The sequence below is a fragment of the Symsagittifera roscoffensis genome, chromosome 3 (assembly GCF_963678635.1).
Source record: "Symsagittifera roscoffensis chromosome 3, txSymRosc1.1, whole genome shotgun sequence".
Classification (NCBI taxonomy): domain Eukaryota; kingdom Metazoa; phylum Xenacoelomorpha; order Acoela; family Convolutidae; genus Symsagittifera; species Symsagittifera roscoffensis.
In genome coordinates, this window is record NC_087064.1 from 63,773,402 (window position 1) to 63,786,287 (window position 12,886).

Here is a 12,886-nt window from a genome sequence, read left to right on the forward strand (position 1 = left end):
TGTTTGAGTATTAATTGCTGACGCAGTCACAAAGGCAGTAGAAGGCATCATAAAGTGTTTGACCAAGTGCCTGGGAGATCGAGTTCAGCGGAAGAAAGAGTGACCTAGAAGAACGATGGAAAGCCGAAAAATTGGAAACCTACAATAGAAGAGATAATGTTAAGATGATTGGCTTGAAAGAAGACGCGGCGAAAACGGACGAACCAGAAATGAACCTTCAAAAACTACGTTGAAGAAAGTTATTGAAGTGTCTGGTGCGATCAGTGCTGCACTAGAGCCAAATAACATATCTATCGCTCATCGGTTGCCTTCCAGAGATGGAATGGTGAAACCTATCATTGTGAAGTTTTCTAAGAGAATGGCAAAATTCTAAGAATGGATTTAATCAAGAAAAAGAGAACTACTAAGACGAGCATACTTTCAGAACTTAAAGATCTTCGAAGATCAAAGCCCAGCGCTGGCTTCGCTGGATGATGAAGCGAGACACACGAATATGGAATGCCTGGACCAAAGAAGGAATAACACTTACCCATAATGTCAAAATGTCCGTCATGCTTATAAAAATAAGATCTTTGAAACCTCATTTTGGTCAATTGGAAGCACGTATTCTCAGCCTTGAGTCTCCACCTGATATTTTATGCCTTACAGAAACCTGGATTACTGGAAATGATCTAGGTGAAAGTTGATTAGTCAGCGGTTATAAACAATCACGTGATAAGTGATCTCGGTGGTGGTGTGATGATCCAATTAGGAAATACGTGCTGTTTATTCAGTCAACGTGACACGCTTTAAAATGAAGCCTTCTGGTTGATATAGCAATAAACGATTATAAATGTTCTTTTTGCGTCATTTATAATCCACCAAAATTAAACAAACTTCGGTTTGTTGAGAAACTTGATTTTTTAAAGAAAAATGTCAAATCTCAATCGTCCCTTCATTTTATGTGGCGATTTTAATATCGATTGGATGCAAGAAGATCTGCTTTCTCAAAGTTATTGTTCCGACTTTCGATACGAAAATAACGGAATATTTGTGCTCGAGGTGGGTTTTAACTAGCCATTTTTGACGGAGTTTTTTTTATCATTCGAAAAGTATTGTTGTCCTGAGCTCAAATTTGAAAAGATATTTCACCTGTGATCATTTTTCGTAAAGTTATGGGGGTTTAAAGATTGCCATTTTGGCCAATTTGGGACAATTAACGCGCGATATATTTCGCGCTATTAACGCGTAAGCGGAGTGTTAATCCGTCTTAGAAATCGTTCCAAATTGGTTAAAAGAAGCTTATTCGCCATAATTGGTTTGTTACAAGGAGCAAAATCTATCCTTTTGTACTTTGTATGGCGTGTGGGGGGATGATTTTCATAAAAAATTTCAAGTTTTGGAGAAAAAAAATTTTCATTTTATTTTTTCTTAAATTTAATTTTTTAATGTTATTACTGCTCCATAAACCTTAAAAGGCAGTCGGAACATTCAGGGTTTCGCCCTGATACGAGCAGTCTTGTTTGATATGTGGCTATTTAAAAGGGTTGTACATTTCCGGCTGTGAACCAAATCATGTTCTAGCCAGCAGCTCAGCTTGTTTGGATCATTTCATCGTCCAAAACATCGGAATCACATAGTTATTCTTAATACTGCAAACTTATCGAATCCTTACCCAAGACACATAGAATGGTTGATCAAGTGCCATATTTTTGATAATGAAATCCTTTTCTGCGATACGTCTTTCATTGAAAACCGAATACAAGTGAACGAGTTTCTGGAAATGAAAGAACAAAAAGTTGAAACAGTCAAACTAGATAATTATGAAATTAATGACCCAGATAAAGTTTTTGATCTATTCAAAACTTCTTTCGAATTTTTTTTTATACGTTTGCACCAATCGAAACCGTCAGAAACAAGTCAACAAACAAACCCCCCTGGTTCACAAACTATCTTAGCGACCTTAGAACTAAAAGAAATGCTGCTCATAAAAAAATGGGAAGTTAGTCAGAATGATTTCCAATTGTTTGATAAATATAAGATCGTTTGCAAAAGAAGTAGAAACATCAAAGAAAGCCAACTATTGGGATGAAATCAAAAATTGTACAGGAGACTTAAGAAAGGCAAAATTTTAATTGATCTAAGTGTCAATTTTCCCTCGCTACAATCATGCAATTAGGAAAATGATAACGCAACAGACCAAAATGTCGCCGATAATTTCAATAACTTTCTCACCGCAGTTGGATTCTCCACTACGCTGTTTTGATTTACGGTTGTTGCAGCTATACTCAGCTCGAACTGATTCTTATCTTACAGAAGAAAATACTAAAATTCGTATTTTTAGAAAAGAAAAAGATCAAGAGTCATGATATATTCGAGAAGTATAAACTGTTTACTGTTTTCGAGTATGTGAATTGCTTAATTTTGTTTTAGAAGCTCAAAATGATTTTCATTTTGAAAATTTTTTGATTCTAGCTTGGTCTCCGAACCATTTTGTAAACGTAAAAGAGCGATTTTGCCTAACGATAGTTTAAAAACGCTTCAACAAACTAAGGGTTTTCGGTCTGATGCCTGCCAATATCGAAAACAGTTCTTTTTCTTCAATTTCTCAATTGTACCATAATTTGAAAATCTATCTGGTGGAAAACTCCCAAAACAAATTGTAATATCTTTTTTCTGTTTGTAAGTTTCAAAAACCAAACTCGTTGGCTACATGCCACTGGACTACCATCTATGAGTCAGCTTTTCAGTGTTAAAAAAAATGATTCTCCAAATCTTCTTAGTTTTCGAGCTGTATCGACGTTTTTAGATTTTTTCTGAATGTACTCGCTAAATTTTTAAAAATTAGTTGTAAAGAAAAAATTTTTTTTGTTTTTAAATCTTGATTAACGGTAGATGATGATTGGACCAGCAGGTCTTCCTATCTATTGTTTCTAGCTGCTTGAATCGGATTTGAGAAAAAAAACCTATTAGTTTTTTTGATCTTTAAGATAACAGTAATATAAAGAACAGTTTTCTTCTGTTTGTTGTTAATTCTTTGATTGCCTTGTTAATTCTTTGATTCAGCATCAAGAGTAAACGGTTAGTGGGCCAGTATACATTCCTGTAATTGATAATTTTTTGTTGATGTATTTGTTTATACATGAAAAAACTAATTCTTTCTTTTCTTTGAGGCGTTGAAATTTTGTAAAAAATAGGGTTTTTATAATGTTCTGGGAGTTCGCGGAAAATTTGGTCCACCTAAAAAAAGCTGGCAAAAGTTTTGAAAGTTTTTACGATTGTTCGAAAGTCAATTTACCTCGAAAAATCTTAGATACGCCCTTGAAGCTAGGGATTTTTCTCCTGTGGACTTGGCAATGATGTTTAGCAAGTGATTGCTAACATATGCAGATTAAAGGCAGATCGGTGACTCTCAACATTGGGAATTGGACGGAAACCTAGATCACAGGGCCCCAGTGTGATTAGAACGAGGTAACCAAATGCTTGCCTGTTGTGTAGATTTGTGCGTGTGGCCAATGGGAGCAGTGAGGGAGTGGTGGTGGAGGCGAGGAGGAAGAGCAAGAAGGTGGTGGCCAGGGGCATATTCGCAGGCGCCAGAGTAGTCAGGGGCGTCGACTGGCAGTGGGATGTAAGCATTTTTATCAATTAGAATTGTCAAACAATCAGGCTCATCAGGAATAGTTGCCGGCAAGTTCAATTTTGAGTTTGAGAGTTTCCGATACTTCTTGTGATTTAATTTCAGCGAATGCGTGTTTTTTGGGTAGTTAATGGAAAACAATATGGGCAGTGGTTATTGCCTAGTTGTTAGCTTGAACATACGAGGCATCCAATCATGTTTATTTGCGAGATGATTTTCAACTTTTTTCGAATTGGAAATAATTTTTGTAAAGTATGCAGCTGTTGCATTTTGAATATGGGTCCTAGATCGTCCCCTCTATTTCTTCATGATTCATTTTTCAATTAACATTTTGATTACTTTTTTAGGTCGCCTTAGTTGGTTTTCCATATAAAAATCCTATTTCACCAAAATGTTGCCATTTTGATCACTCACCTCTCAAAGTTTCAATTGGTGCTCTCCCGCCGAGAGTAAAATTTAAAAACTAAACCCTTTGGGTGGTCTCTGGCTCGAATCCTAAATCTGCCCCTGTATTAATATGTTTCTCATGTTAGTTGTTTACACAGCAGCCCTTATGTTGTATTACGAGCGCTACATTTAAAGGCGGATCTAGAATTTTTCCAAGGGAGGCAAAGGTCGACCAAATAAAGGTTCCGACCTCTCCCAAAGTAGTAGAAAGAATTTATTAAGCCAAAGGCATTCTGCTCTGCACAGCAGGCAAGTTTTAAAAATAGCAATGCCGTTTTGAGAACTTATTGGAGATATTTAATCAAGTAGGGACTGAATTAGAAAATTCAATGTGCGCTTTTTACGACCTTTCTATTTGCTCGTAGCGTAGGCAGCCAAGTATTCCGGTGTGAGGCGACAATTCGTAACAGGTGAATGTTCGTAACAGTAGATTCGGCTGCAAATGTTTCTCCCGTGCCAAATATAAGTGTAGCAGGGCAAGCTTTTGCTACTTTTCAATGTCTTGTGATGAATTTTCGCTTGTATTGACTTCTCGCTGGTATCGAATCGTCGCAAATTAAGCAATTCTCCCTACCAGATATGTTCCTTATTTACCCTTGCTTAAGCAAGGGTATTGCAATTGGGTACTATTTTCCCGTAATTTGCAATCGAGATTTTTTCCCGTGAATAACTATAATCGCAGAAAGGTTAATTTTGCTGGAATGGTGAATTTTATACATGCTATTTTTCTTGAAAGTTTAAATACAACTAACTGTACTTAGGTTTTAATTAGGTGGAGTATGTTTCGGGCAATAATCTTGTTTTTTTTATTCTTGAAAAAATGTGATTTTTTTTTTGGATTCGTGGTTTGGCGTTGTTTACGTCGGTTCATTTTTTGTTTTTTAAAAGCATTTATTTTATCTGTTAATGTTTTTTTCGGCTTAATTTGTAACCATGGATTTTCGATGTTAAAGTGTTGTAATTTGTCATTTTTTCCAGTCTGATTTTGAATATTGTTTTTTTTTCGAATATTTTTTCGATTGCGTTTTCCACTTGTTTTATTAGCTTCCTCTTAAATTTCAGTCTTAAGTATTGCGAGAGCAATCAACTCCTGTTCGAGAAATTCAGGTATTATGAAAATATGTGGGATTTTTTGTCTTATTTTTTGTCTTATGGTTGAAACTTACACGATTATTGGAAAAAACCTTTCAATTTTAAGGTTAAGAGTTCCATCAATAAACACGTTTTAGAACATTCTATGCGTGAACGGCTGCTCCATGTTAAGATCAGTGGTTTAATTGAAAAAACAGAATTTGGTCTTCTTTGCTGCATAAGCTGGTACGAATTTACATCTGTAGAAAACCAAGTTGTAAAAGTCTTCGGAAAAATCCGTTTTTCGAGACGTTTTTTGGAAACTTTTTGTTTTTCCCTCGACAAATCTTGTATTGAGGGCTCATTTGAAGGAACATGCTGTGAGATTTTATGAGCAGAAGCTGCAACTGTTCAACTTATTGTGCAAATTGTTTTGACTTTTGGAAAAGTTCATTTTCCGACCGAAATTTACAGCGTTTTTGCAAGTGTCACTTTTGTCGAAAACCGTACCCTGCCAAATCGTCGGAAACACTGGTTGTGGGAATGTTCCTTCTGTAAGTGGATCCGCGACTATTACTTTAATCGACACAGCAGTTACGGCTTTTGTGTAGAAAAAGTGTAATAACTTGTAAAGTCAAAATTTTTTAGATATCGATCTTTCTGGAAAGTTTCTTTTCTCAAGCACTGCCCGCAATTTCTGAGGTTAATGATTTAATTGTAAAAAATGGCGTAAAGATCATTTGTAGAAAAGCTGGCCTGGTTTAGGAATCGTCCATTTTAAATAGTTTTTTGAAATTTTTCCTTTTGTTGTAAACTTCCCTGCCAAACATGATATTGAGTTCAATGAAAAGAACTGAACGTAGTCTCCCACTACACAAGCGACCAAAACCTTATTTGAGTAAAAGCCACGAAATGTGTCGGTAAAGGCCAATTTTTGAAATTTCGATATTCAGGCATTTAATCCCGCATCATTCGATTCAGCAGGTGGTCAATCAGTTTTTTTTGCCTCAGTTGGCGCCTCAAGTCGGATTCTTTCAAGTAGTTTTTTCAACTGAATTTTGCAAAAAAAAATCCGGCTTTGCTACGCTTCTGTGTTAATAACACTTTTATTTTGACCATTTTTCTAGTTTTTCTTTAGTTAAACGGTTCAAGTTTCACATTAATTTTTTTGTTGTTGCGAAGTGCAACTTGGCTGGCCTTTTTACTGAGCCGTAGCTGTTGATGGGTGGTGTTATTTGAGAGTGTTTTGTTTTGTGTTTAAGGAGCAAGACGGAGGAATGAATCGAAGAGGAAAGATCACCGAGATAATGGACTGGAGTGCCAACTGTCCCCGCAGTGCAGCCTATGTGTTGTGGGATCACGGCTCCAAGAACCTCTACCGAGTCGGATTCGAGGGCATGGTCAGTCTGCGAAACACTTAAAACGATATAGTTCACAACATTCTAAAGCCATTTTTTCTACTTGGATGCACCTAATCGTTTCATGCTCTTCGCTATGTTAGAAGAATTTTTTGCGGTTTTGATTTGTGACTACGAACAAAACAGACATGGAGATAAGCAGGTATACATTCAGGCTGGTAATTAATGCAATTTACAAATCTGATTTTTTTCTGTGCTTGTCTGTTAGCCAATGTAAATCAAGCACGATTAGAGAAATTTTATTCTTAGATTTTTAATTAACTGATATATGAATACCCACTAATGATAAGCAGGTCCAATGTATTCATATGGTTATGCGTTGGCCTTTCAAGTGTTGCTGTTTTTCAAACTCTTCGGTGAAGTCATTCATTCGAATATAATTTCTTAAAAATCTGATTTTTTAAAATTGTACATTGAAACCGCAAAGTTTGATTATTTCGTTTTCTAGTGACTAAAGAAGCAGTCTCAATTTAAAAAAAATGAAAGTTTTTAAATTTCCCTTCGGCGATCTATACATACATGCCATGATGAACTTGCAACTGTTGGTTTCTGAGTTACGACCAGTATTTCGTTGTCTTTGTTGCTGTGTTGTTTCTTCTGTTATTTTAACAGACGATTTGCAAATCAAGGCTATACTACCGCCTTTTTTAATTAACAGATCTGAAGAAATGCTTAGAAATTTCATGGCGATCAGCTAAATCAATCACAACTCTACAACTTTCAATTAAAACAATCACGTCAAAATTATGGGCAAGATACAGTGCTGATTTAAATTAACCGGACAAAACGCGTTAAACTTGAAATTTAAAAGGCATTTTTCTCAAACTGGGTTGAGTTTTGGTGAAAATTTATGAAGATAAAACTTGCTCCGAATTTTAGCAGAATTAATATGGTGTAACTTGTTTTGCGAAATTCGGGTCCAAAATTTTACCCCAAAAATGGGTCATTTTGGCTTTTCTTAGTTAATCAAAAATTACACCGAAAATACTCAGTCGATCACAGACATAATTATATCAAAGTGAGCCACTTACGTAGCCCAACAAACTTTAAGAAGGGTATAATCTCCAAAATATTGTGAAAGTTAATTTATTTTTGTTTGATAGACAAAAAAGTTCATTTTTACTATATAAAATACCAACTTTTTATTTAAAAACAATTTTTAATCAATATACAATTTTTTTTGGAGAAAATACCCTTCTTAAAGTTTGTTGAGCTACGTGGGGCTCACTTTGATATAATTATGTCTGTGATTGACTGAGTATTTTCGGCTTAATTTTTGATTAACTAAGAAAAGCCAAAATGATCCATTTTTGGGGTAAAATTTCGGACCCGAATTTCGCAAAACAAATTACACCATATTAATTCTGCTAAAATTCTAAGCAAGTTTTATCTTCATAAGTTTTCACCTAAACTCAACCCAATTTGAGAAAAATGCCTTTTAAATTTCAAGTTTAACGCGTTTTGTCCGGTTAATTTAAATCAGCACTGTATAAGCAAGTTTATCCGTTTTTATAAATTGATGTTAGCTAAGCAAGAAATTGGCTAATTTATCCGGTTTCTTGTAAATTGATAGAAAATATACGAGAGCATAACTCAATTTTTTTTCTATGAAATGTCAACTTCCGAGAGCTTTTTCCGGAGTCTTCTTAGTTTTCGAGCTGTATCGACGTTTTTAGATTTTTTCTGAATGTACTCGCTAAATTTTTAAAAATTAGTTGTAAAGAAAAATTTTTTTTTGTTTTTAAATCTTGATTAACGGTAGATGATGATTGGACCAGCAGGTCTTCCTATCTATTGTTTCTAGCTGCTTGAATCGGATTTGAGAAAAAAAACCTATTCGTTTTTTTGATCTTTAAGATAACAGTAATATAAAGAACAGTTTTCTTCTGTTTGTTGTTAATTCTTTGATTGCCTTGTTAATTCTTTGATTCAGCATCAAGAGTAAACGGTTAGTGGGCCAGTATACATTCCTGTAATTGATAATTTTTTGTTGATGTATTTGTTTATACATGAAAAAACTAATTCTTTCTTTTCTTTGAGGCGTTGAAATTTTGTAAAAAAATAGGGTTTTTATAATGTTCTGGGAGTTCGCGGAAAATTTGGTCCACCTAAAAAAAGCTGGCAAAAGTTTTGAAAGTTTTTACGATTGTTCGAAAGTCAATTTACCTCGAAAAATCTTAGATACGCCCTTGAAGCTAGGGATTTTTCTCCTGTGGACTTGGCAATGATGTTTAGCAAGTGATTGCTAACATATGCAGATTAAAGGCAGATCGGTGACTCTCAACATTGGGAATTGGACGGAAACCTAGATCACAGGGCCCCAGTGTGATTAGAACGAGGTAACCAAATGCTTGCCTGTTGTGTAGATTTGTGCGTGTGGCCAATGGGAGCAGTGAGGGAGTGGTGGTGGAGGCGAGGAGGAAGAGCAAGAAGGTGGTGGCCAGGGGCATATTCGCAGGCGCCAGAGTAGTCAGGGGCGTCGACTGGCAGTGGGATGTAAGCATTTTTATCAATTAGAATTGTCAAACAATCAGGCTCATCAGGAATAGTTGCCGGCAAGTTCAATTTTGAGTTTGAGAGTTTCCGATACTTCTTGTGATTTAATTTCAGCGAATGCGTGTTTTTTGGGTAGTTAATGGAAAACAATATGGGCAGTGGTTATTGCCTAGTTGTTAGCTTGAACATACGAGGCATCCAATCATGTTTATTTGCGAGATGATTTTCAACTTTTTTCGAATTGGAAATAATTTAATTTTTGTAAAGTATGCAGCTGTTGCATTTTGAATATGGGTCCTAGATCGTCCCCTCTATTTCTTCATGATTCATTTTTCAATTAACATTTTGATTACTTTTTTAGGTCGCCTTAGTTGGTTTTCCATATAAAAATCCTATTTCACCAAAATGTTGCCATTTTGATCACTCACCTCTCAAAGTTTCAATTGGTGCTCTCCCGCCGAGAGTAAAATTTAAAAACTAAACCCTTTGGGTGGTCTCTGGCTCGAATCCTAAATCTGCCCCTGTATTAATATGTTTCTCATGTTAGTTATTTACACAGCAGCCCTTATGTTGTATTACGAGCGCTACATTTAAAGGCGGATCTAGAATTTTTCCAAGGGAGGCAAAGGTCGACCAAATAAAGGTTCCGACCTCTCCCAAAGTAGTAGAAAGAATTTATTAAGCCAAAGGCATTCTGCTCTGCACAGCAGGCAAGTTTTAAAAATAGCAATGCCGTTTTGAGAACTTATTGGAGATATTTAATCAAGTAGGGACTGAATTAGAAAATTCAATGTGCGCTTTTTACGACCTTTCTATTTGCTTGTAGCGTAGGCAGCCAAGTATTCCGGTGTGAGGCGACAATTCGTAACAGGTGAATGTTCGTAACAGTAGATTCGGCTGCAAATGTTTCTCCCGTGCCGAATATAAGTGTAGCAGGGCAAGCTTTTGCTACTTTTCAATGTCTTGTGATGAATTTTCGCGTGTATTGACTTCTCGCTGGTATCGAATCGTCGCAAATTAAGCAATTCACCCTTCCTTATTTACCCTTGCTTAAGCAAGGGTATTGCAATCAGGTACTATTTTCCCGTAATTTGCAATCGAGACTTTTTTCCCGTGAAAAACTATTATAATCACAGAAAGGTTAATTTTGCAGGAAGGGTGAGTTTTAATACATGCTCATTTTCTTAAAAGTTTAAATAAAACTAACTGTATTTAGGTTTTAAATAGATGGAGTATGTTTCGGGCAATTATCTTGTTTTTTTAATTCTTGAAAAAATGTAGATTTTTTGGATTCTTGGTTTGGCGTTGTTTACGTCGGTTCATTTTTTGTTTTTTTAAAGCATTTATTTTATCTGTTATTGTTTTTCTCGGCTTAATTTGTAATCATGGATTTTTTGTTAAAGTTTTGTCATTTTTTCCAGTCTGATTTTGGATATTGTTTTTTTTTTATTGAGCGTTTTCCACTTGTTTTATTAGCTTCGTCTTAAGTTGCAAAGTCTTAAGTATTGCGAGAGCAAACAACTCCTGTTCGAGAAATTCAAGTATTATGAAAATATGTGCGATTTTTTGTCTTAGTTTTTGTCTTATGAAAAATCTTCCGAAAAATCCGTTTTTTGAGACGTTTTGTGGAAACTTTTTTTCGACAGATCTTGTATTGAGGGTTTATTTGAAAGAAAATGCTGTGAGATTTTATGAGCAGAAGCTGCAACTGTTCAACTTCTTGTGCAAATTGTTTTGACTTCTGGAAAAAATCATTTTCCGAAATTTACAGCGTTTTTGCAATCTTCGCAAGTGTCACTTTTGTCGAAAACCGTACCCTGCCTAATCGTCGAAAACACTGGTTGTGGGAATGTTCCTTCTGTAAGTGGATCCGCGATTATAATTTTAATCGACACAGCACTTACGGCTTTTGTGTAGAAAAAGTGTAATAACTTGTAAAGTCAAAATTTTTTAGATATCGATCTTTCTGGAAAGTTTTTTTTCTCAAGCACTGCCCGCCAATTCTGAGTTTAATGATTTAATTGTAAAAAATGGCGTAGAGTTCATTTGTAGAAAAGCTGACCTGGTTTAGGAATCGTCCATTTTAAATAGTTTTTTTTTGGAAATTTTTCCTTTTGTAAACTTCCCTGCCAAAAATGATATTGAGTTCAATAAAAAGTAGTCTCCCACTACACAAGCGACCAAAACCTTATTTGAGTAAAAGCCACGAAGGGTGTCGGTAAAGGCCAATTTTTGAAATTTTGATATTCAGGCATTTAATCCCGCATCATTCGATTCAGCAGGTGGTCAATCAGTTTTTTTTACCTCAGTTGGCGCCTCAAGTCGGATTCTTTCAAGTAGTTTTATCAACTGAATTTTGCAAAAAAAAAATCCGGCTTCGCTACGCTTCTGTGTTAATAACACTTTTATTTTGACCGTTTTTCTAGTTTTTCTTTAGTTAAACGGCTCAAATAAGTTTCACATTAATTTTTTGTTGCGTAGTGCAACTTGGCTGGCCTTTTTACTGAGCCGTAGCTGTTGATTGGTGGTGTTATTTGAGAGTGTTTTGTTTTGTGTTTAAGGAGCAAGACGGAGGAATGAATCGAAGAGGAAAGATAACCGAGATAATGGACTGGAGTGCCAACTGTCCCCGCAGTGCAGCCTATGTGTTGTGGGATCACGGCTCCAAGAACCTCTACCGAGTCGGATTCGAGGGCATGGTCAGTCTGCGAAACACTTTAAACGATATAGTTCACAACATTCTAAAGCCATTTTTTCTACTTGGATGCACCTAATCCGGTGGGATTTTATCCTGGGGGATTTAGTCCGCGAGCGGGATGCACCTAATCGTTTCATGCTCTTCGCTATGTTAGAAGAATTTTTTGCGGTTTTGATTTGTGACTACGAACAAAACAGACATGGAGATAAGCAGGTATACATTCAGGCTGGTAATTAATGCAATTTACAAATCTGATTTTTTTCTGTGCTTGTCTGTTAGCCAATGTAAATCAAGCATGATTAGAGAAATTTTCTTCTTAGATTTTTAATTAACTGATATATGAATACCCACTAATGATAAGCAGGTCCAATGTATTCATATGGTTATGCGTTGGCCTTTCAAGTGTTGCTGTTTTTCAAACTCTTCGTTGAAGTCATTCATTCGAATATAATTTCTTAAAAATCTGATTTTTTAAATTGTACATTGAAACCGCAAAGTTTGATTATTTCGTTTTCTAGTGACTAAAGAAGCAGTCTCAATTTAAAAAAATGAAAGTTTTTAAATTTCCCTTTGGCGATCTATACATACATGCCATGATGAACTTGTAACTGTTGGTTTCTGAGTTACGACCAGTATTTCGTTGTTTTTGTTGCTGTGTTGTTTCTTCTGTTATTTTAACAGACGATTTGCAAATCAAGGCTATACTACCGCCTTTTTTCAGTTCTGCATTAATTAACAGATCTGAAGAAATGCTTAGAAATTTCATGGCGATCAGCTAAATCAATCACAACTCTACAACTTTCAATTAAAACAATCACGTCAAAATTATGGGCAAGATACAGTGCTGATTTAAATTAACCGGACAAAACGCGTTAAACTTGAAATTTAAAAGGCATTTTTCTCAAACTGGGTTGAGTTTAGGTGAAAATTTATGAAGATAAAACTTGCTCCGAATTTTAGCAGAATTAATATGGTGTAACTTGTTTTGCGAAATTCGGGTCCAAAATTTTACCCCAAAAATGGGTCATTTTGGCTTTTCTTAGTTAATCAAAAATTACACCGAAAATACTCAGTCGATCACAGACATAATTATATCAAAGTGAGCCACTTACGTAGCCCAACAAACTTTAAGAAGGGTAT

General features: G+C 35.5%; 1 protein-coding gene across 2 annotated transcripts in view; it reads left to right on the plus strand.

Annotated features, from left to right (window-relative positions):
- The window catches only part of LOC134841469 (E3 ubiquitin-protein ligase MIB1-like), a 48,614-nt gene that overhangs the window by 1,344 nt on the left and 34,384 nt on the right, over positions 1–12,886 (plus strand). Inside the window, exons 3-4 of one of the 2 annotated variants that reach the window (XM_063857478.1) lie at positions 3,478–3,607; positions 6,397–6,534. In XM_063857478.1, coding sequence (XP_063713548.1) covers positions 3,478–3,607; positions 6,397–6,534 — 268 coding nt within the window. Of the gene's footprint in view, positions 1–3,477; positions 3,608–6,396; positions 6,535–8,939; positions 9,049–11,609; positions 11,748–12,886 lie in introns of those variants that run through there. The other variant, XM_063857477.1, reaches the window with a different exon arrangement.